Genomic DNA, 20204 nt, shown 5'->3' with positions numbered 1-20204 from the left:
GAACTCTAAGTAGGGTAAAACCAAAGGCATCCACAGCTAGGCATATCATAGTCAAATGTTAAAATCCAAAGACAATGAGAAAAATCTTAAAGGCAGCAAAAGAAAATGATTCATCATGTACAAGAGAATTCCAATAGGATTAGTAGTTGATTTATCAAAAACAAGGGGGACCAGAGGGCAGTTAGGACATATTCAAAGTACTTAAAGGAAAAAAAAGTTGCCAAGCAAGAATCCTACATGTAGGAAAACTACCATCTGAAAATGAAGACAGAAAGAAAGATATTCCCAGATAAACAGACTGAAAAAATTTGCTGCTAGCAGACCTGCCTTGCAAAAAATACTAAATGAATTTCTTTAGACAGAAAGAAAGTAACATCAGAGTGTAATCCGAACGCACATGAAAAAACAGAGTACCCGTAAAAGCAATTATGTAGTAACAATTGCAATTAAAAGCAATTAAGATAGTAAAATTTAATTTGTCTTCTCCTAATTGATTTTTTTAAATAGCATAAAATAATTCCTAAAAAATTGAATTTGGGGGCTGATAGCGTATAAAGATATAGTATATTTAACAAGACAAAGAAGTGAGGAAGAAGGAAGCTATAGTGAGGAAAGGAAGTGAAATCAGACAGTGACTCAAATCCACAAAAAGAAATAAAAGTACTGGAAATGGCTAATAAGATTGTTAACATAAAAACTTGGTAAATATATTTTTTCTTCTCTTAATTTCTTCAAAGGTCATATGATTACATAAAACCATGATTATTACACTGCATTGTTGGATTTGTAACAAGAAAAGGAACTATAATGGAGCAAGTCTTCTATATCTCATTGGAATTAAGTTAGTATAAATCTGAAGTAATTTCTGATAAATTAAGAGGTGCGTCATAATCCCTAGAGCAACCACTGAGGAAAATGACTTTAAAATATAACTAAAAGTCAGTAAAGGAATTAAAATTGTACATTAGAAAATATCCACTTAATCCAAAAGAACACAGTAATGAAAGAGCAGAGGAACAAAACAAGACATGAGACATAGAAAACAAATATCAAAATGGCAGACATAAATTCAAACATATCAATAATAACATTAAATGTGAATGGGCTAAACAATCCAATTCAAAAGGCAGAGATTGTCAGGTCTGTGCTGATTTGGGCAGTAAGCTATAATTCACCTAAGAATATTTTCCACTTGGCTCCAATGCCATTAGTAAGTAGAATTCACGTTGGAATACCAGTTTTAATAATATCTTGTTAGGAGTTAATCCAGGAAAATTCCAAGGAATTTTACCCAGAAAATTTTGCCCACAAAATTAGTATTGATTTAGAGCTTTTAAAATATCTTTTTTTTAATTTATTTTTATTTTTGGCTGCATTGGGTCTTCGTTGCTGCATGAAGGCTTTCTCTAGTTGCAACGAGCGGGGGGCTACTCTGTTGCAGTGTGCTGGCTTCTCATTGTTGTGGCTTCTCTTGTTGCAGAGCATGGCCCCTAGGTGCACAGGCTTCAGTAGCTGTGGCAAGGGGGCTCAGTAGCTCACAGGCTCAGTAGTTGTGGTGCACAGGCTTAGTTGCTCCATGGCATGTGGGATCTTCCTGGACCAGGGGTCAAACCTGTGTCCCCTGCATTGGCAGGTGGATTCTTAACCACTGAGCCACCAGGGAAGCCCAAGATATCTTCTTTATACTTAGAGTCAAGGACCTCAAAGACCAGGACATCGAATGGGTCATTGATGGGGATATTGATGTCACCAAGATAATCATAGGAGTTGAGGTAGAAAGACTGTAAGCCTGGTGCCAAGATCTCTGTGAATGAGTGATGGTGTCTATGAATTTGAGATGACAAAGATTAAGCATAGAGGGTCGTAGAGCCCCATCTTTTAAGCTCGACGGTTAATGCCTATTGTTTACTAGTTATTTTATTAGGCATTCAGGTAAAGACAGAAAAATAAAACATAGTCCCTGTCTATCAAATGTAATGAGGTAGACAGTTTTACAAAGAAATTAATGCAGTATAATGTTAAAGGTGTTACAATTAAAGTAAGCTCCAGGATAAGAGAAGAAAGAATTAATCTATGTGGGAAAGGGAGTGATCAAGAAAGCCTTTAGAAGAAAAAAGATAAAAGCTATTTGTTTTATCTTGGGATTAATTCATTATGATATCTTATTTTTGAAAACATAGGATAGCAGCAGTTCAGGTACTGAGAAAACTGTATAAAATCTACAAAAACTGATGGTGACTATTTAGCCAAGGGTGAAATATGATGGAGGCTGAGGTTAAGTGGTAATCTTCAGCCCCAGTTCTGACAAATGTGTGACACCAGTAATCAAAGATAAGTGGCAGAGGAACTCAGCAGTTGGGTGGGGATGACCAGAAAGACCCAGGGCATTAGCAGATACTTGAAAATCCAGGCAGTTATATCTGGGAGGAATAAGATAGGAGGTTTGACAAGGAAAAGGCCAATTCCAACTGTGGACTGGTCTACTCAGCAGGTGATTGGAAAAGGAACTTCGATCACCAAAACTAAATAAAAACTAAAGGACTTTTTTGTAAATCTTAGCCCAGAATGTCCATTATCTAAAAAGATACTGCATAGTAGCTGGAGCCCCATTTTTGCTGTTGATTCTTGTCTGAATCAATTCTTAGTATCAATATTGAAAATAATAATTTGGCTTTAATTTTAAATTCCTTAAATATGTAGAGGAGCTAAAGTAACTGCCAAAATGAAAAAAGATACCTGAAAATGTTAAATGTAATACGAATTTATAAACATAATCCATTATAACTGCCTTTAAGAAATTCCTACCTAATATATTACTAGAATTGGTATTTCATATAGAGTTACATATTATTCAGTTATTATCAAAATGATAAAACTTCATTTGGACCATACAATTTATTGTCCAAACAGGCACGCTTTTGAAAGTAAAAGTTGGTGGTATTAACAAGTACCGCAGAAGAAGAGACATAAACTGGCACAGTCCTGGGCATCCCAATGACCTTCCCCACACTCCACCTTAACTTCCCACTCCCATGGTGACACTCTGAATATTGTCAATACCCAAGACTGCTCCACCCTATAAACCCACTCTCTAAAACAGTGCTTCCATCCTTCCAGGTTTGCATGACCCCTAACTGTTCTTCATCTTCACATGCTACAGCCTTCCTCTTGGCTTTTACTTCTCTCCCTACCCAGCTTATATTTCATGGCCCATCAAGTCAATCACACTTACCAAAATACCAAAGTCCATTGACTCCTGTCGTTTTCTCATCCTCCTGTGAAAACCCCAATCCTGGATGAAATGAACCATCTGCCTTCTTTGTGTCTGTATGAGGACTACCAAGCTGCTAGAGGAAAATCACATATTTTAACAATCTCTATAAATTCACCATCATCAACATCAGACGCATTTCAGTATTGCCTGGCATTCTTCCTCCTGCCTGGCTTCTGCTACCACCACTCCACTGAAGCTGATCTTACCAACACCACGATTGACCTTGACAATGACAACAAAGCTAATCGCAACAGTCACTTTTAGGTCTTCGTGTTGCTTTCCAACAATAGTTAAAATATTTGACAGCTTTTTTTTACTTTCTGTCCTTGGCTTTCATGACATCTTAAGCTTTGTCCTGAACACTTTGTCCAAAGCCCTCTTTTCACTCGGCAATCCCCTTCCCCAAATTTCCTCATCCAAGGAAATTTCACTACCATTGATATGCTGAGGGGCCAGACTGACATCTCCAGGCCAGACTTCTCTTTGTCATTTCCATTAACAACTTTGTCAGAAACCTCCAGCTAATATGTCCTAAACAGAGTTCCTTATCTCCCACTCCCTCCCACCACAACCACCCCCCCCACTGTCACCTGTCCTTTTATCAGTGTCCCCATCTCAGTTAATGGCAGTTACTCAAAAGAGAAAACTGTAGTTATCTAAGATTCTTTCTTCTCTCATTTGCCACATCCTGTCATTCACTGATGCTATTGATTCTACCCCCTAAACATTACTTGAGTCTATTCACTTTTCTCCATCACTATTGTCACTACCTTAATCTAAACGACTATCAATTTCTCTTTGTCATTGCCTACATCCCCTCCAGTTTCCTTCCAAACTATTTTCTACACAGCAAACAGAAGGTTTTATTTTTAATTCAAATCTGTTGAGTTGATTTCTTACTTAAAACTCTTCAGTTGCTTATTATCATTACCCTTAGAAATAAGACTAAAATTCACTATTCAAATAGACCCATTCCAATACCCCAGCTATAACTCTGCCCCTTACTTTCTACATTTGAGATATACAAGGCTTCTTCCACTTTTGTCCGTAGATGGTAATCTTCCCTTCTTGACCTTTGCACATACTGGTTTCTCCTCTCTTGAATACAGTCTCTACTCCCCTATCTCTTCTTCTAGCAAACACTTACTTATTTAAAAGGTATTAGTTCATCGACAGATGAATAGATAAAGAAGATGTGGCACATATATACAATGGAATATTACTCGGCCATAAAAAGAAATGTAACTGAGTTATTTGTGGTGAGGTGGATGGACCTAGAGTCAATCATACAGAGTGAAGTAAGTCAGAAAGAGAAAAACAAATATTGTATGCTAACACATATATATGGAATCTCAAAAAAAAAAAAAAGGTACTGATGAACCGAGAGGCAGGTCAGGAATAAAGATGTAGACATAGAGAATGGACTTAAGGACACGAGGGGAGAGGGAAGCTGGGGCAAAGTGAGAGTAGCATCGACATATATACACTACCAAATATAGAATAGCTAGCTAGTGGGAAACAGCCACGTAGCACAGGGAGTCTCTCTAGGGATCTCCTTGCTTTCACCTTCACTCTTGCACAACTAGAGTGAACATGTTAAGACACAAGCTAGACCTCACTCCTGCTCAAAGCTCTCCAGCAGCTTCCCGTCTCAGTGTAAAAGCCAAAGTCTTTACAGTGGCCCAGAAAGCCCTGTACAATCTGACTGCTGACATTGCTCCTTCTTTCGTAGTATTGCTCCCTCTGTTGCAGCCACACTGCCCTCCCTGCCATTCCTTAAACCTGACAGGCACACCCTCATGCAGGGCCGCTGCACTTGCTATTCTCTCTGCCTGGAATACTCTCTGCCAAATACCTTATGACTTCCTACCCCTCCCCCATCATCAGTTCTTTAGTCAAATGTACCTTCTCAGTATGAAATTCTCTGATGAGCCTACTTAAAATTGCAGGTCTCTTCTGTCCTACCCTCTTCCCTGCTTTATTTTTTCCCACAGGGATGAAGTGTCTCCGTATCCAACACACTGTACATTTTATGCGTTTCTGTAATTTATTGACTATCATCTCCTCCTCTGAGATATAAACTCTGTGGTGGCAGAGATTTCTTTTTTTTAATCTGTTTGGTCCACCTTTGCATCCTCGTTGCATAGTAAGCCACCAGTAAATATTTTTTGAATGAATTTGTGAGTGAATGAATATCATCTTCAATAAGTATTCACCAGATGAACACTTGCCGTAATACCAATTTTGTATTACTCTATCAGCCATTGTATTAATTATACGAAGGCTAAATGGTTAAAATCCACATGCACTCTAGGGCATTAAGTGTTTGCTTATTTTCTTTCTTTGGCCTTCTGACTTAAGCTATTTGCTGGGCCTAAGTAAGCCAGTTTATCATCTTTCAGACTTCAACTGCTACTTCAGTGTCATTAAATTTCCAAATCTATTTATCTTTAGCCTCATGTCCATTCCTGATTTGCATTTGTATTCCCAAAAACTTACTGTATATTTTCATTTTGTTATTTATACTTCAAAATCAACATCTAGATATGTTACCAAATTGGTCAACTAGACACATGCCAGGGTCCTAGCCCCAAGCCAAGACCCCTTGTCTCGGCCAGGGAAGTTGTTTTTCCAATCAGATTCACGCAGCCAACAGCAAATGCTGAGACTGGAATAGTACAAGTTTTTATTCAATAGCCAAATAATAGAGAAGCAGGAACCTAGTTCACAAATCAACTTCTTAACCCAATTCGGGCGGAGACACCAAATATATAGGAAAGTTGAGGTAAAAGCAAGGGAATTGGAAAAAATGGGAGGAATATTCATGAGTTATCCAAGAACAGGGGTGTGGTTTGGAATGATGCAACATTCCTTTTCAGTCTTTGTATGGGCTTTTGGGGTTGTTGTCATGGCAATGGTGGATGTGTCATTTAGCATACTAATGTGTTACAATGATCGTATAATGAGGCTCAAGGTCTACTGGAAGTCAAATCTTCCACCATCTTGGGCATAGATGGTTCTAACTAGTTCTTGTTTTTTTTTCTCTTTGCAGCTTCCTCCTGAAACTTAGAATATAATTGAATATAATTATATAAGAATATAAGGATAATTGGTTTCCATTCGAGGGAGGGGCTGCGGTAGGATCTGGCGCAACAGCCTTGGTAACAGAAACGCAAATTTACCCAAATGCTCACATTGACCTCAAATAAAAATAGACACACACCCAAACTGTTCTTTCTCTCTCTCTCTCTCTCTCTCTCTCCCTCTCTCTCTCTCTCTCTTTTTTTTTTGCGGTATGCATGCCTCTCACTGTTGTGGCTTCTCCCGTTGCGGAGCACAGGCTCTGGACGCACAGGCTCAGCAGCCATGGCTCACGGGCCCAGCCACTCCGTGGCATGTGGGATCTTCCCGGACCGGGGCACAAACCCGTGTCCCCTGCATCGGCAGGTGGACTCTCAACCACTGCGCCACCAGGGAAGCCCCCTCTTTCTCTTTTTTAATGTTAGTGATTTGCTTCACCAGCAACTCAGATGGCCAAGCTAGAAATGGTGGGGCCTCCCTTATTTCTTTCCACTTCATGTTTCCCTTATGCAGTTCATCTCCATGTGCTGTAGGTTTTACCCCTGATTTTCTCTCCAATCAATCTCTCCTTTTCCATGCTTTCAGGTCTTTGATTAGGGTTTGTGTGATTTCTTAAGTGGTTTTTCTGATTATAGCTCTTCTAATTCATTCTTTGTATGTTTGCCAACTTTACATTTCAGAACACCCCTAGTGAAACCGTGCAACTCAGATTGGGACTTGAACCCACGGTCTTTTAACTGAGATCACACACCTGGTCTCAGGACTTAATGAAGCTCAGGTTCTTGATGTCTTGTCCTAGAAGGAATTCAGTGAGAGACAAAGTGATAGGTAAGAAGTGGATTTATTTAGAGAGAAACACACTCTGCAGACAGAGTGTGGGCCATCTCAGAAGGCGAGAGATGGCACCAGGGTATGGGGGTTGTCAGCTTTTATAGGGGTGGGTAATTTCACAGGCTGAGTGGGAGGAGTATTCCATCTATTTTGGGAAAGGAGTGGGGATTTCTAGGAATTAGGCCACCGCCCACTTTTTGACCTTTATGGTCTGCCTTGGAACTGTCGGCGCCTATGGGTGTGCCATTTTGCTTCCTGATGTGTTACAATGAGCTCAAGGTCTAGCCATCTAGACTGAGGCTCAAGGTCTAGCCATCTTGGATCTATTTGGTTCTAATCAGTTTATGTCATGTCCTCAAGGTTGTGCCCTGCCCCCCCTTCCCTCCTGTTTCACTAGAACCTTCAAGGAAAATGTTCAAATTCATTAATATGTCATAAGATAGTTTAACCTCTAAATTAGAGAGAAATTTTATTGATAATCCTTAATGCATTAATCCGATTATCCAAGCTCCTGGGAATCACTTTATATGGCAGACTATATCCATGTGAGTGGTAAACTCTTAGAGCAAGTTGGCCCCAAATGAGCAGCCTTACTAATCCTTGGAGTCTAGTAGGAGTTCACAGATTTGGGAGTAGAATGGAGGCTTTTTGGAGGAAATGATAAATTTAGACAAAGAATAAACAACATAGAAGAAAAACAGATAATAGCACACTTGAGAAACTGAAGTTACTTATAAACATATCAAATGTTTTTGGATATATAAAGATGATTTCAGATTCTTTCAGCTTCCTTTGGGAGGGGTGTGAAGTAAGAAGAGAAGAGATGAAAATACAATCATTATAGTGCACACGTGTTCTTTTCTGCCTGTCTGGAACAGGAATGCTAGTGACAGACCCTTAGAAGGTGAGTCCACATCTCTATGAAAAGGTCTCTCATTTCATTTCTAACACACTAGCTTGCTTGGGACTAGCATTTTTAAGGAGGGCATACTATGAAGTCCAGAGAGATACAAACTTAGTCAACTATATCAAGGGAATGAACCAAGAAGGAAATATGCTTCTTTGTTACCCTTATTAGTCACTTTATAGTTTCACTATAAAGTCACTTTGTATTTTCAATAAATTAATTTGCGTCTTAAAATCTAAAGCTTACAGAACAAATATTATGCCCTTATTACACACAAGGCAACTAAGGTCCTCAAAGATGTAGTGATGTGGTCAGGATCACAAAGCTAGTAAATTCATTTACTCCTCTTGCCATTAACATATGAGATAGTTATCAAGTCTGAACTTTAATACTATGGCAGGATTAGTTAGAACTAATCTTAGCAAACATCATTAAATGAAGAGAGTTGTGTCTTGGTCTGGAACCCACAGTTCATTCTTTTTTAGTATATATGGCAGTATTCCAAAGGACCTCTACAAAAATCAGTTTAATCCCATGTTTTCTCTTTCTATTAGTATTTTCTAGTTGTACCTAACTATGTTGCTACACTTACATTCCATCATGAGCTCCTTGAGAACAGTGATTAATTGATATTCATCTTTGTCTTTCTGACACTGTATTTCTGCCATTCAGGCAGACAGGGATCAATAAATATTTATTACATTGAATACTTGAAATTCACATGCAGGAAAAATGCCCAGTGCCTAAGTGCTGTTTATTTTCCTCTTATCACTAAATCTCTGCATTATTTTCTGCTTTTTGTATCCTATAAAAACCTACAGTGACTGGCCAGGGAAATTTCCTTTATTACAAGCTATGAACTTTTTGTCTTTTTAAATTAAAAGTTGGCAAACACACTCTGAAGACACCATTATAATCTTAATATATTTCTCTTAGAAATGTGAGAAATATTCAGAGCAAAGTGTTCACGTATTCAGAGGTTATAAAATACAGCCCTTGATTCTAGCCAATAGGTATTCACTTTGCGGAGTAAAGAAGAGACTGGAAGAATCGGGGAAGAGGAAAAACAGAAATAAATAGCATGTGGGTAAGAGAAGACTTTTTTTTTCTGCAGCTGTGAGCCCATGACAGAGAAGATAGGCAGCACTATTATTTTGTAATATAATTCTAACAAGGAACATTTTTAGAAGATTTCTTTAGACAGCAACATGTGTATATTTTGTGGCAAAGATGTTATTTTCAAAAAGAAGTGAATGTGTTCAGTTTTGCTTTCCCTATTTTTCATAGATTAAGAAAAGCATCCCCCGTAATTCCCTGGCGGTCCAGCGGTTACGACTCGGTGCTTTCATTGCGGGGAAGCCGAGTTCAATCCCCGTTGGGGAACTAAGATCCCTCAAGCCTCAAGGCGCGGCCAAAATAAAAAATGGCATTCCCCTCGCCCCCACCCCAACCATTATCATTCCTCTCATCCAGGCTTGAGTTAAAATATTTACCGATTTGCCAGAAGACACCAGCTTTCATAAGCAGATTTCAGGCTATTGTATAAGGTGGAATCCAAAACTCAAATGAATGTCAATTTCACTTCATTTTGCCTCTGGGAACTGTGGAGTCACTTAATCTTTAGGCCTTCGTTTTACTTTAATATATTGAAACGGGAGGAAAGCAGATGATTGCCAAGATGCTTTCCAGCTTTGCTGCTCTAAGAACTTTTCCTTGTGTTTTTCTTGATTCCTCCGTCAGGGCTTCTGACGCTTTGATCAGCCTCCGGGACAGGCTGCCCCGGGCAACAGGAGTTAGCTCCCGAGGCTTGGGGCGACCACATTTTGTGGGCAGGGACAAATCACTCTCGGAGTGTGAGACTGTAGGTGGTGATCCCTTCCAGTTCTGGATTTAGGAAGCCAGCTGCACCGCACCCCACCCCGCATTCCCTTACAACCCTGAGGCTCCGATTTCGCGTCTGAAATTGAACAGGGGGCGGGTTGGGTCACGTGACGGATCAGGCGCCCACCGGGTCCGCCCCGCCTCCTTCCGGCGTAAATTCTGGCCGCACCGCCCCTCCTTCCGCACGTGGCGTCTCCGCTTTTGTGCCCCGCGCTCCCCGGGGCCTTGCCGCCTGCAGCCATGGCACCCGGCCAGCTCGGTGAGTCCCTTGGCGCCCTGGAGGTGGAGGTGCCGCGCCATCGGCATCCGTGCCCCGCGGCACCCTCACCCCGGCAATGGCGGCGGCCGGGCGGGAGCTGCGGGGGCCCGGCAGGGTGGTAGGCGGCGCTGCGGTCTGCTAGGCCCCGGCCCGCGGAAATGGGGTTCGCTGGCGGCAGGCCCGGCCCCGGGTCAAGGTCTGGGTAGTGAGGGCCTTGAGCTTCTCGACTGCCCACCCCCCCCTCCCCGGCCTTGAGGAATGTAATGTGTACAGCGAGTGATGAGAAATGTTTTCTGTTTCAGCCTTATTGAGTGTCTCTGACAAAACCGGCCTTGTGGAATTTGCCAGGAACCTAGCTTCTGTGGGTTTGCATCTGATCGCTTCTGGAGGGACTGCAAAAGCTCTCAGAGATGCTGGTCTGGCAGTCAGGTAAGGCACAACTTGCTTTCTAAGTTAAGTTCTATCAGAACCTAGCGTGATGACGTTGACCAGAAAGTAATGTATTCCAGGCACTGAGTAAAATAACGTTATTTACTCCTCCCAGACAGGCTGTGAGATTGGTAAACTACTTAACCACCTTTGTGGAAGAGGGAGATGAGGCCCAGAGAAATTTAGTAACTTCTGTTCATATTTACAGAGTAAGGAGTTGGGACCCCCAGAGTCCTCATTTCAGAGCCCTCCTCAGCCACAACAGATTAATTTAGGTGGACTGTCTGTTGGGCAAGAAGGAAGTTGTGATTTGCAGGATGCCTATGACCTGTTTTGACTGGCTCGTTAGTGAAACTGTTGACATCATTAAAATTCAACTCTGAAGATTCAGTCTCTCTTCCCTTAGCATCTCTGGTAACCATGTTCAACATGTTGATGTGTTTCCTTCCAGTGTTTTTATAAGCATATTTTTTTAATTAAATAGCTCATACAGAAGATAGATGGTCTTGCTTGTTGCTTTTTTCACATATTGTGGGTTTTTAAAAATTTGCTTGTAAATTCAGACAGAGAGGGTTCAGGTCAGTTTGGTGATATGGATTGATATTGAAATGCTGTCTTTTATGTGTCCCTTTGTCATGTTTTGTGATTATCTTTTTCCAGCTTTTTCTTTTCATGTATTGAGTAAAAAGTTTTTAAATTTACATAGATCAGTCCTTTGTTCAGTGTTTTGAAAGCATTCCTCACATACTTAATTTTGGTACTTCTTTTATTAAAGTGCTCAAACTTTTGATTCGGAATCTGTATTTGCATAGTGTTAACCAGTTATTCTAATACCAACACCACTTTACTAAACAATCTTTTATTGCCCCACTCATTTACTCTGCTGTCTTTATGCTTGTTTAATCATAAAAATAAATCCTTGCTTTCTCTTTAGTCTGTTTCTGAGATAAGAATATTAATACTTTGTTGTATATTGCCAAATTACTTGTGAGTTGGATTTATTTCTTAATATTTCATTAGTATGGCTTATGATTCATTTTCTGAATTCTGAAAAACCAGGCTCTGAAAAAATGTTGGAAGATGTTTTGGAATGGTGTAAAATGTAAAATGACAACTCAGCAGAAGCACCAGCAATATTCTGTTTATCTGTTTTCAGAGACGTCTCTGAGGTAACTGGATTTCCTGAAATGTTAGGGGGGCGTGTGAAAACCTTGCATCCTGCAGTCCATGCTGGTAAGTGGTTTATACCTTCAGTATTTTTTTTTTTTGCGGTACGCGGGCCTCTCACTGCTGTGGCCTCTCCCGTTGCGGAGCACAGGCTCCGGACGCGCAGGCCCAGCGGCCATGGCTCACGGGCCCAGCCGCGCTCCACGGCATGTGGGATCTTCCCGGACTGGGGCACGAACCCGCATCCCCTGCATCAGCAGGTGGACTCTCAACCACTACCAGGGAAGCCCAGATACCTTCAGTTTAAAACAATCAGTTACTTTGTAGAATAAACAAAGGAATAAGGAAAAAGGCAGGTCATAGCTTAAAAAAAAATTATCTGTGAGGTTATGCTGGTTTTGTCACATGTGCTGCTAAAGTTCATAATACATTAGAACCTGTTTAAAATCTGGTTTGCTTTGTTACTTGATGGATTCCTCTGCTTACTATTAGTCCTGGCCTGATAAATAAGTTAGAGTGTGATATTTCCTGCTGGAGTTAATGAAAATACTTAGATTTTAGAGTGTGAAAAAACTTTTATGATGATTCCAAACTTAGAATAAAGCATCACAGTGTAACTGACTTTCAAAGGAATTCTTTCAAAATGCTTCAGTATTTATGGGAGTACATGGAGTGATGGAACTGACAACAGTTATATGAAAATTCCTTTTATGTTTTGTTGCTCAAGAAAAAGGGAATCAGGAACTGATGCAAACAGTTTTTAAGTATACCCACTAATCTGAGATTTGTACTGTCTGGTATTCTTAATTAGGCAATGCTAGGGGCTTTAACTTGATTGATGGGATCATGTTGGAAAGAAGTACCTTATTCTGACTTGTTTTTTGAACCTAATACTCTAACTTTGTTAAATTAGGCATCTTGGCTCGTAATATCCCAGAAGATAGTGCTGACATGGCCAGACTTGATTTCAGTCTTATAAGGTAAAAATTCAAAGTTGAACTTTTAATACATTAGGGATCAAAGACAAAGAAGCCAAATCAGGTGTCTCTTTTTAAAGATCAAGGTTGGCATTAGGTTTAGTTTCCTGATCACTTACTATAAACATTTATTGAGGACATTTGTGACATTGTATGTGGGTAAATAAACATTTTGATTTTGCCAAATTTATATTACTAAAATACATAATTATGCTTAAACAACCTTTGGTTTTTTAGGAAGTTGTGATCTAAATTGTCGTACATATAAGTAACTTAGTTATTTGCATAATGATATTCACTCTTTCTTTTTAATACATATGTATAACAGCTTTATTCAGCTTAATTCATGTACCATACAATTCCCCAGTTTAAAGTAGATAATTCAGTAGTTTAGTAATTTAGTATATTTAGAGTTGTACAATTATTACCACAGTTAATGTTAGAATATATTCATCACCCCACCTCCCACCCTGACCCTCCCCCCTCAAAAAACTCTACCCATTAACTTTCATTCTTCATTTCCTCCAACAACCTAGGCAACCACCAGTGTATTTTCTATTCTGGATTTACACGAACATTGCATATCAGTGTAATTGTATAATATGGTCCTCTGTGACTAGCTTCTTAGCATGTTTTCAAGGTTCATCCATGTTACAGCATATATCAATTCACTTTTTTATTGCTGAAAAGTAATTTATTGTATGGATATACTCCCATTTATCAGTTCATCAGTTGATGGATATTTGGATTGTTTGCACTTTTGGATGTTATGAATAATGCAGCTATGGACATTCATGTACAAATTTTTGTGTGCACATATATTTTCATTTCTCTTGGGTATATACCTGGGAGTGGAATTTCTTGGTCATCTGGTAACTGTTTAAACTTTTGAGGAGCTGCCAGATTATTTTCCAAAGTGCTTCGTCAGTTTACATTCCCACCGGCAGTGTACAAAAGTTCTCACTTCTACATACTCAGCAACATTTGTTATTGATATTTTTGATTCTAACCATCCTATGATGTGGTATCTCATTGTGATTATGATTTGCATTTCCTAATGAGGTTGAGCATCTTTTCATGAGCATAAGCCATTTGTATACCTTTGGAGAAATGTCTGTTCAGATGCCCATTTTAATTGAGTCACTTATTTTTTATTATTGAGTTGTAAGAATTCATTTTATCCCATTCTGTGGATTGTTTTCATTTTCTTAATAGTATCCTTTGACCATCATAAAAGTTTTAAATTTTGGTAATATCCAACTTACCTATATTTTTTCTTTTGTTGCCTGTGCCTTTAGTGTTATTTCTAAGAAACCATTTCATAATTCAGAATAATGAAGATTTATGCCTATGTTTTCTTTTAAGAGTTTTTTAGTTTTAGCTTTTATGCTTAGGTCTTTGATTCCTTTTAAGCTACTTTTTTTATATGTGGGTGTGAGGTAGCGGTCTAGCTTTATTTAGTATGTGGCTATCCAGTTGTCTCAGCATCATTTGTGGGAGAGACTATTCTTTCCCCATTGAATGATCTTGGTACACTTGATCTATACCTCCTTTATGCCAGCACCACGCCATTATCTTTGTGGTAAACTGTGAAAGTGATAAGTGTGAGTCTTTCAGCTTTGTTCTTCTTTTTCAAGATTGTTTTGGGTATTCAGGGTCCCTTGCATTTCCATATGAATTTTAGGGTCAGCTTGCCCATTTCTGCAAAAAGGGGCGTTGGAGTTTTTGTAGGAATTATCTTGAATCTGTAGATCAATTTGGGGAATATTGCCATCTAACAATATTAAGTCTTCCAGTCCATAAACATGGCATCTCTTTCTAAAGATTTTTTAAAATTTCTTTCAACATTGTTTTGTCCTTTTTAAGATACAAGTCATATTCTTTTCTTAAATTTATTCATAAATTTGTTTGTTTTTGATGCTATTGTACGTAGAACTGTTTTCTTAATTTTACTTTTGGATTGTTCCTAGCTAGTGTGTATAAGTTCAATTGATTATATCCTACAACCCTGCTGAACTTATTTACTGATAAGTGCTAATGATTTTTCTGTGTGAATTCCTTAGGATTTTCTAGATACAAGATCATGTCACCTGCTAATAGAGATAGCATCACTTTTTTCCAATCTTGGTGCCTTTTATTTCATTTTCTTTGCTAATTGACCAGGCTAGAACCTCCAGTACAGGGTTGAGTAGAAGTAGTGAGAGTGGACATCCTTGTCTTGTTCCAGATCTTAGGGGAGACCTTTCAGTCTTTCACCTTGAAGTATGATGTTAGCTGTTTTAAATTTATTTATTTATTTTTGGCTGTATTGGGTCTTCGTTTCTGTGCGAGGGCTTTCTCTAGTTGTGGCAAGCAGGGGCCACTCTTCATCGCAGTGCGCGGGCCTCTCACTGTCGCGGCCTCTCTTGTTGCGGAGCACAGGCTCCAGACGCTCAGGCTCAGTAGTTGTGGCTCACGGGCCCAGTTGCTCCGCAACATGTGGGATCTTCCCAGACCAGGGCTCGAACCCGCGTCCCCTGCATTGGCAGGCAGATTCTCAACCACTCCGCCACCAGGGAAGCCCTGTGGGTTGTTTTTTTTAAATATCCTATATCGTGTTGAGCAAGTTCTAGTCTTAATTTTTGACTGTTTTCATCACGAATGAGTTCAGTTTTATCAGATGCTTTCCGTGCATCTATTGAGATAATCAGGTGGTTTTTGTCCTTTATTTTATTGACATAGCTATTACAATAATTGACTTTTAGATGTTAAACCGACCTTACAGTCGTGGGATAAACCATACTTTGCTGTGGTGTGTACTTCTTTTTATATTTTACTGTATTCAATTTGGTAGTATGTTAAGGACTTTTTGGTCCGTATTCATAAGATACTGTTCTGGTTGTTTTTTTGTGTGTGTGTGACATTTTGTCTGGTTTTAGTATCAGGCATTGGGAAGTGTTGCCCACCACCCCCCCTTCTGTTTTTCTTTTTTTGTTAGTTTTTGCCAGTTGTGCTTATTTCACTGGGGAACCTGCCCACATATCTCCTCACATTGCAGCCCTAGGGGTGGATCTCTGTTTCACTGGTGGTGAATTTTAGATCAGGTCTGTCCTTTAAATTACTCTTTTGTCCTTTTACCATTATTGTGTATGACGTTTCTGAAGACAAAACAAATATTTCCCCTTTAGAATGACCTATCATTTTTCATCATTTTACACAATCCACTGGAAATAGAGTGTAAAATCCAGTGTCGTAGATAATGGTGATCACATTCCAAATTGAGGATATTATCGGTAGCTTTGTGTTTTATTTCAGTTAAAATTTTGTTTTTAAATTTTGATGGCTTGATAGGACAGTGCGTAGCTAAGGTTACCCAAGCAGAACATTGCCATATGATTTGGAGGGAATAATGTGTATTGAGAGCATTTGCTGACTACAGCCCCTTCTGTATACCTATGCTCTTGCAAATGTGGGAGGTCCTGATGTTTCAAAGTAACTTTAGAACTTTAAAACATCAGGCTCACAGTTGATATTTTAGGTCTTAAGGGGTTTGGTCATATTAACAGCTACTGACTGAGGTGTGTAAACCACGGAAGTTTGAGTTTTTAGTGACAGCTGAATTCCTCTTTGTTTTTAGAGTTGTCGTTTGTAATCTGTATCCCTTTGCAAAGACGGTGGCTTCTCCGGCTGTAACTGTTGAAGTGGCGGTTGAGCAAATTGATATTGGTAAGTCAGAAAAACCATATTTGAAGACTGCTGGAGGAGACACTTCTTTACACTGTAAACAAGATGACTCTTGGACGTTCCCTATTGAGGGCCTAGCAAATAGTCGCTGCCCCCAGATTGTGTTCTGGGATGACCGATTCATCGATATTTTCTGAGCTCTTTCTCTGTTTAGAGATTCATCTGGCTTATTTTTCTCTTATTTTTAAGGCAAGAATTATAGTAGAAAGTACGTATGCATACAGTGACTTGATTTGAAAGAGGTGAAACTGATAAGAAAATGCAAATCGTCTTTTGTTCTTCAAAGGGGGAGTAACCCTGCTGAGAGCGGCAGCCAAAAACCACACTCGGGTGACAGTAGTGTGTGAACCAGAGGACTACGCAGCTGTGTCCTCAGAGATGCAGGGCTCCGACAGCAAAGACACATCTTTGGAGACAAGACGCCAGTTAGCCTTGAAGGTGCGGACATGCTTTTATCTAGTGCAGTGCTTGCAAAACCAACAGTACTCAGTTCTCACCAGATTACATCACCCTCCAGGGTTCTGCTTGGAGCTGCTATCCTTTTGTTGTAAATGCGAAGACCAGCTATCAGAGAGGTAGTCTGTCAAAAGATTGAAAGAGAAATGGAAAGGGAATAATTCTTTGTGCTATTTATTATTATTTGGTGTCTTTCCTGCACAGGCATGTGTGCGGGCTGTGGGTTGTAGTTTGATATATACTACTTATAACCATTTTTACCTCACTTTCAGAAATACTGCGGCTATTTTCACAAATCTTAACTCTTATTCTAGGCTTTCACTCATACGGCACGATATGATGAAGCAATTTCCGATTACTTCAGGAAAGAATATAGTAAAGGAATATCTCAGATGCCCTTGAGGTATGGAATGAACCCTCATCAAACTCCTGCCCAGTTATATACCCTGAAGCCCAAGCTCCCAATCACAGGTAAAAGCTGAGCGTTAATGTGGCACAGTTTGCCGTGTCTGGATGTGTGTGTCTTTCTCTCTATTGTATCAGGTGTGATTCACTTTTTAGAAGATAAATTACTTAATACCTCTTATAGTTGCCTGAAGTTTGAGCTGTCAGTGGGACTTGTGAACAAAAAATATTGAGATAATCCAGGGTTCTGGAGAGAAGTCCAGTTGAAGATACAGATTCGAGTGTCTGGTGTGTAGATGGTTTTGAAGATGTAGGACAGGATGGGGTGGCTGAATTTTGGAGAAGATGGTCAAGACCAAACCTTGACATGGCAGTGGAGAACCATCAGAGAACCTATAGAGTTTCAACCAGTCGGAATGCTGCTGAGAGAAGTAGCTATTTGATTTGGGAATGTTACAAACGCAGTTTCCTTGGAGTGATGGATCTGGAAGCCCAGTTACAATGGGCCAAAATAGGAATGTGAGGTTAGGAAAGAAGAATGATAAAGATAATTCTTTGAACAGAGAAATTAGTCAGGGCTTAAGGATTTGTAGAGTTAGGAGAGGGATTTTACAGTTTTTGGTTCTGTTTTGTTGTTAAGGCGGACCATTTAATGAGCAGGCACGTCCTACTCCCTGGTAGAAGGGAAGAGTGGGTCCAGGGGGCAGAGGAGAGACGTGTAGGTGTGAAGACTTCGGAGGGTTGAAGTTGGTGGGGGGCTGCCCTGGGTGAGAGCACGGACAGCTTCCTTCAGGCACTGAGAAGGCAAGCTCAGAGCGCACATTGGTAGATTGGTGCTGTTTACTCCCTGTTATCAGCGGAGAGAGGGGAGGAGAGAGAAGCAGTGCAGGAAGTTTAAGGAGCATTTAAAATACTCTCTTCTTTGCTCTTGACAGTCGGTAAATTCTATTACTACTTTGCCTCAGATATAGTTTGAATCTTTTTTAATGCTGCCCAAGCCCGTATGCTCAGCCCTAGAGTTGTGTGTGTGAGAGAGAATGATGTTGATGACTGGTTTTCTTGTGATTGGAAACGAGAAGAGTTCTGTTTTGTTTCAACTGTTTAATAAATTAAACAACTTTAAACATTTCTCTGTAGCATTTTCTCTTGTGTCTAAAGAGTTGTTAGTGTCTTTGGAAATTTGATAATTTGAAGGGGTTATTCTAACTAACTGAAATGTTTCAGAAGCCAAGTTTTCTCCCACTTACCACAATTAAAGTATAAAAAAAGGGAGATGGGGGAGTTTTATAAACAATGTCTCATTTAAGTTTTGCATGTTGTATGTCTTATAGGATATTTTACTTTTGTTGTTTACTGTTTATTGCCTGTTTTGTTTCTTCTATGCCTCTTGCATAAGCTCCATGAGAACAGTAATTTTTTTTTTTTTTTTCCTCGAGGGAACTTTATTTCCAAGTAGTTTTATTAAAAAGAGCAGGTTTGTTTGGTTTTTTCTAATTAATCCTTTTTTTTTTGGCCACACCGCACGGCATATGGGATCTTGGTTCTCCAACCAGGGATTGAACCCATGCCCCTGCAGTGGAAGTGCAGAGGCTTAACCACTAGACCCTAAAAGAGCAGTTTCAGATTTACAGAAACATTTCCCAGAAGTACAAAGAATTCTCATATGTCCCCCTTCCCCCAGTTTCCCCTGTTAACAACTTTGCATTAGTGTGGTACGTTTGTTACAATTAACGAATCAATATTGGTTCATTATTATTAACTAAGATCAATAGTTTAGATTCAGAATATGTTGTACATTCTACGGGTTTGGGCAAATGTATAATGTATTCACTGTGAAATTTTCCTACATAATAGTTTTACCACCCTAAAAACTCCTCCCCTTCCACCCCCCTAACCCCTAACCCCTAGCAACCACTGTCTCTATACGTTTGCTGTGTTCCAGTATCATATAGTTGGAAACATACAGTATATAGCCTTTTCAGACTGATTCTTTAACTTAGCAATATGCATTTAAGTTTCCTCCTGTGTCTTCTGGTAGCTTATTACCTCTTATTACTGAATAATATTTCCTTGTGTGTGGCTGTACCGCAGTTTATCCATTCACCTTTTGAAGACATCAAGAATGTAAGGATGCTGTTTGGCAGTTCATGAATAAAGCTGTTATAAACACTTGTGTACATGCTTTTGTGTAGACACAAGTTTTCAACTCATTTGGGTAAATAATATTTTCTATTGTATAATTCCATTGCGCATTTTGTTTCCTTTCTAACTCCACCCGTAAGCTCCATGATGACAGTAACTTGGAATTTTTTTGTTTTTTTTTTAAATTCAAAGAGCATTTTATTGTTTGGAAGAAGTATAGAGAAACAGATTAATGTTTGAATTTTTTTTATACAGCAGGTTCTTATTAGTTATCCATTTTATACATATTAGTGTATATATGCCAATCCCAGTCTCCCAATTCATTCCCTGCAGCTCGCTTTTCCCTCTTGGTGTTCATAATTTGTTCTCTACATCTGTGTCTATATTTCTGTCCTGAAAACCGCTTCATCTGTACCATTTTTCTAGGTTCCACATACATGCGTTAATATACGATATTTGTTTTTCTCTTTCTGACTTACTTCACTCTGTATGACAGTCTCTAGATCCATCCAGGTCTCTACAGATGACCCAATTTCATTCCTTTTTATGGCTGAGTAATATTCCATTGTGTATATGTACCACATCTTCTTTATCCATTCATCTATCGATGGGTATTTAGGTTGCTTCCATGACCTGACTATTGTAAATAGTGCTGCAGTGAACATTGGGGTG

At 39.4% G+C, this 20204-nt stretch overlaps 1 protein-coding gene across 2 annotated transcripts in view; it reads left to right on the top strand.

Annotated features, from left to right (window-relative positions):
• The first annotated feature begins 10111 nt into the window (after nt 1–10111).
• Nucleotides 10112–20204, top strand: part of ATIC (5-aminoimidazole-4-carboxamide ribonucleotide formyltransferase/IMP cyclohydrolase) — a 30725-nt gene continuing 20632 nt past the window's right edge. Inside the window, exons 1-7 of one of the 2 annotated variants that reach the window (XM_024763323.1) lie at nt 10112–10233; nt 10536–10662; nt 11819–11895; nt 12743–12809; nt 16423–16511; nt 16816–16967; nt 17300–17456. In XM_024763323.1, the coding sequence (XP_024619091.1) occupies nt 10215–10233; nt 10536–10662; nt 11819–11895; nt 12743–12809; nt 16423–16511; nt 16816–16967; nt 17300–17456 (688 nt within the window). In that variant the 5' untranslated portion in view covers nt 10112–10214. Of the gene's footprint in view, nt 10234–10301; nt 10430–10535; nt 10663–11818; nt 11896–12742; nt 12810–16422; nt 16512–16815; nt 16968–17299; nt 17457–20204 lie in introns of those variants that run through there. The other variant, XM_024763324.1, reaches the window with a different exon arrangement.

The sequence above is a fragment of the Neophocaena asiaeorientalis genome, unplaced genomic scaffold (assembly GCF_003031525.2).
Source record: "Neophocaena asiaeorientalis asiaeorientalis breed wild unplaced genomic scaffold, Neophocaena_asiaeorientalis_V1.1 scaffold86, whole genome shotgun sequence".
NCBI lineage: Eukaryota > Metazoa > Chordata > Mammalia > Artiodactyla > Phocoenidae > Neophocaena > Neophocaena asiaeorientalis.
The sequence above is the reverse complement of the archived record's forward strand: the minus strand, read 5'-3'. Positions and strand labels throughout refer to the sequence as shown.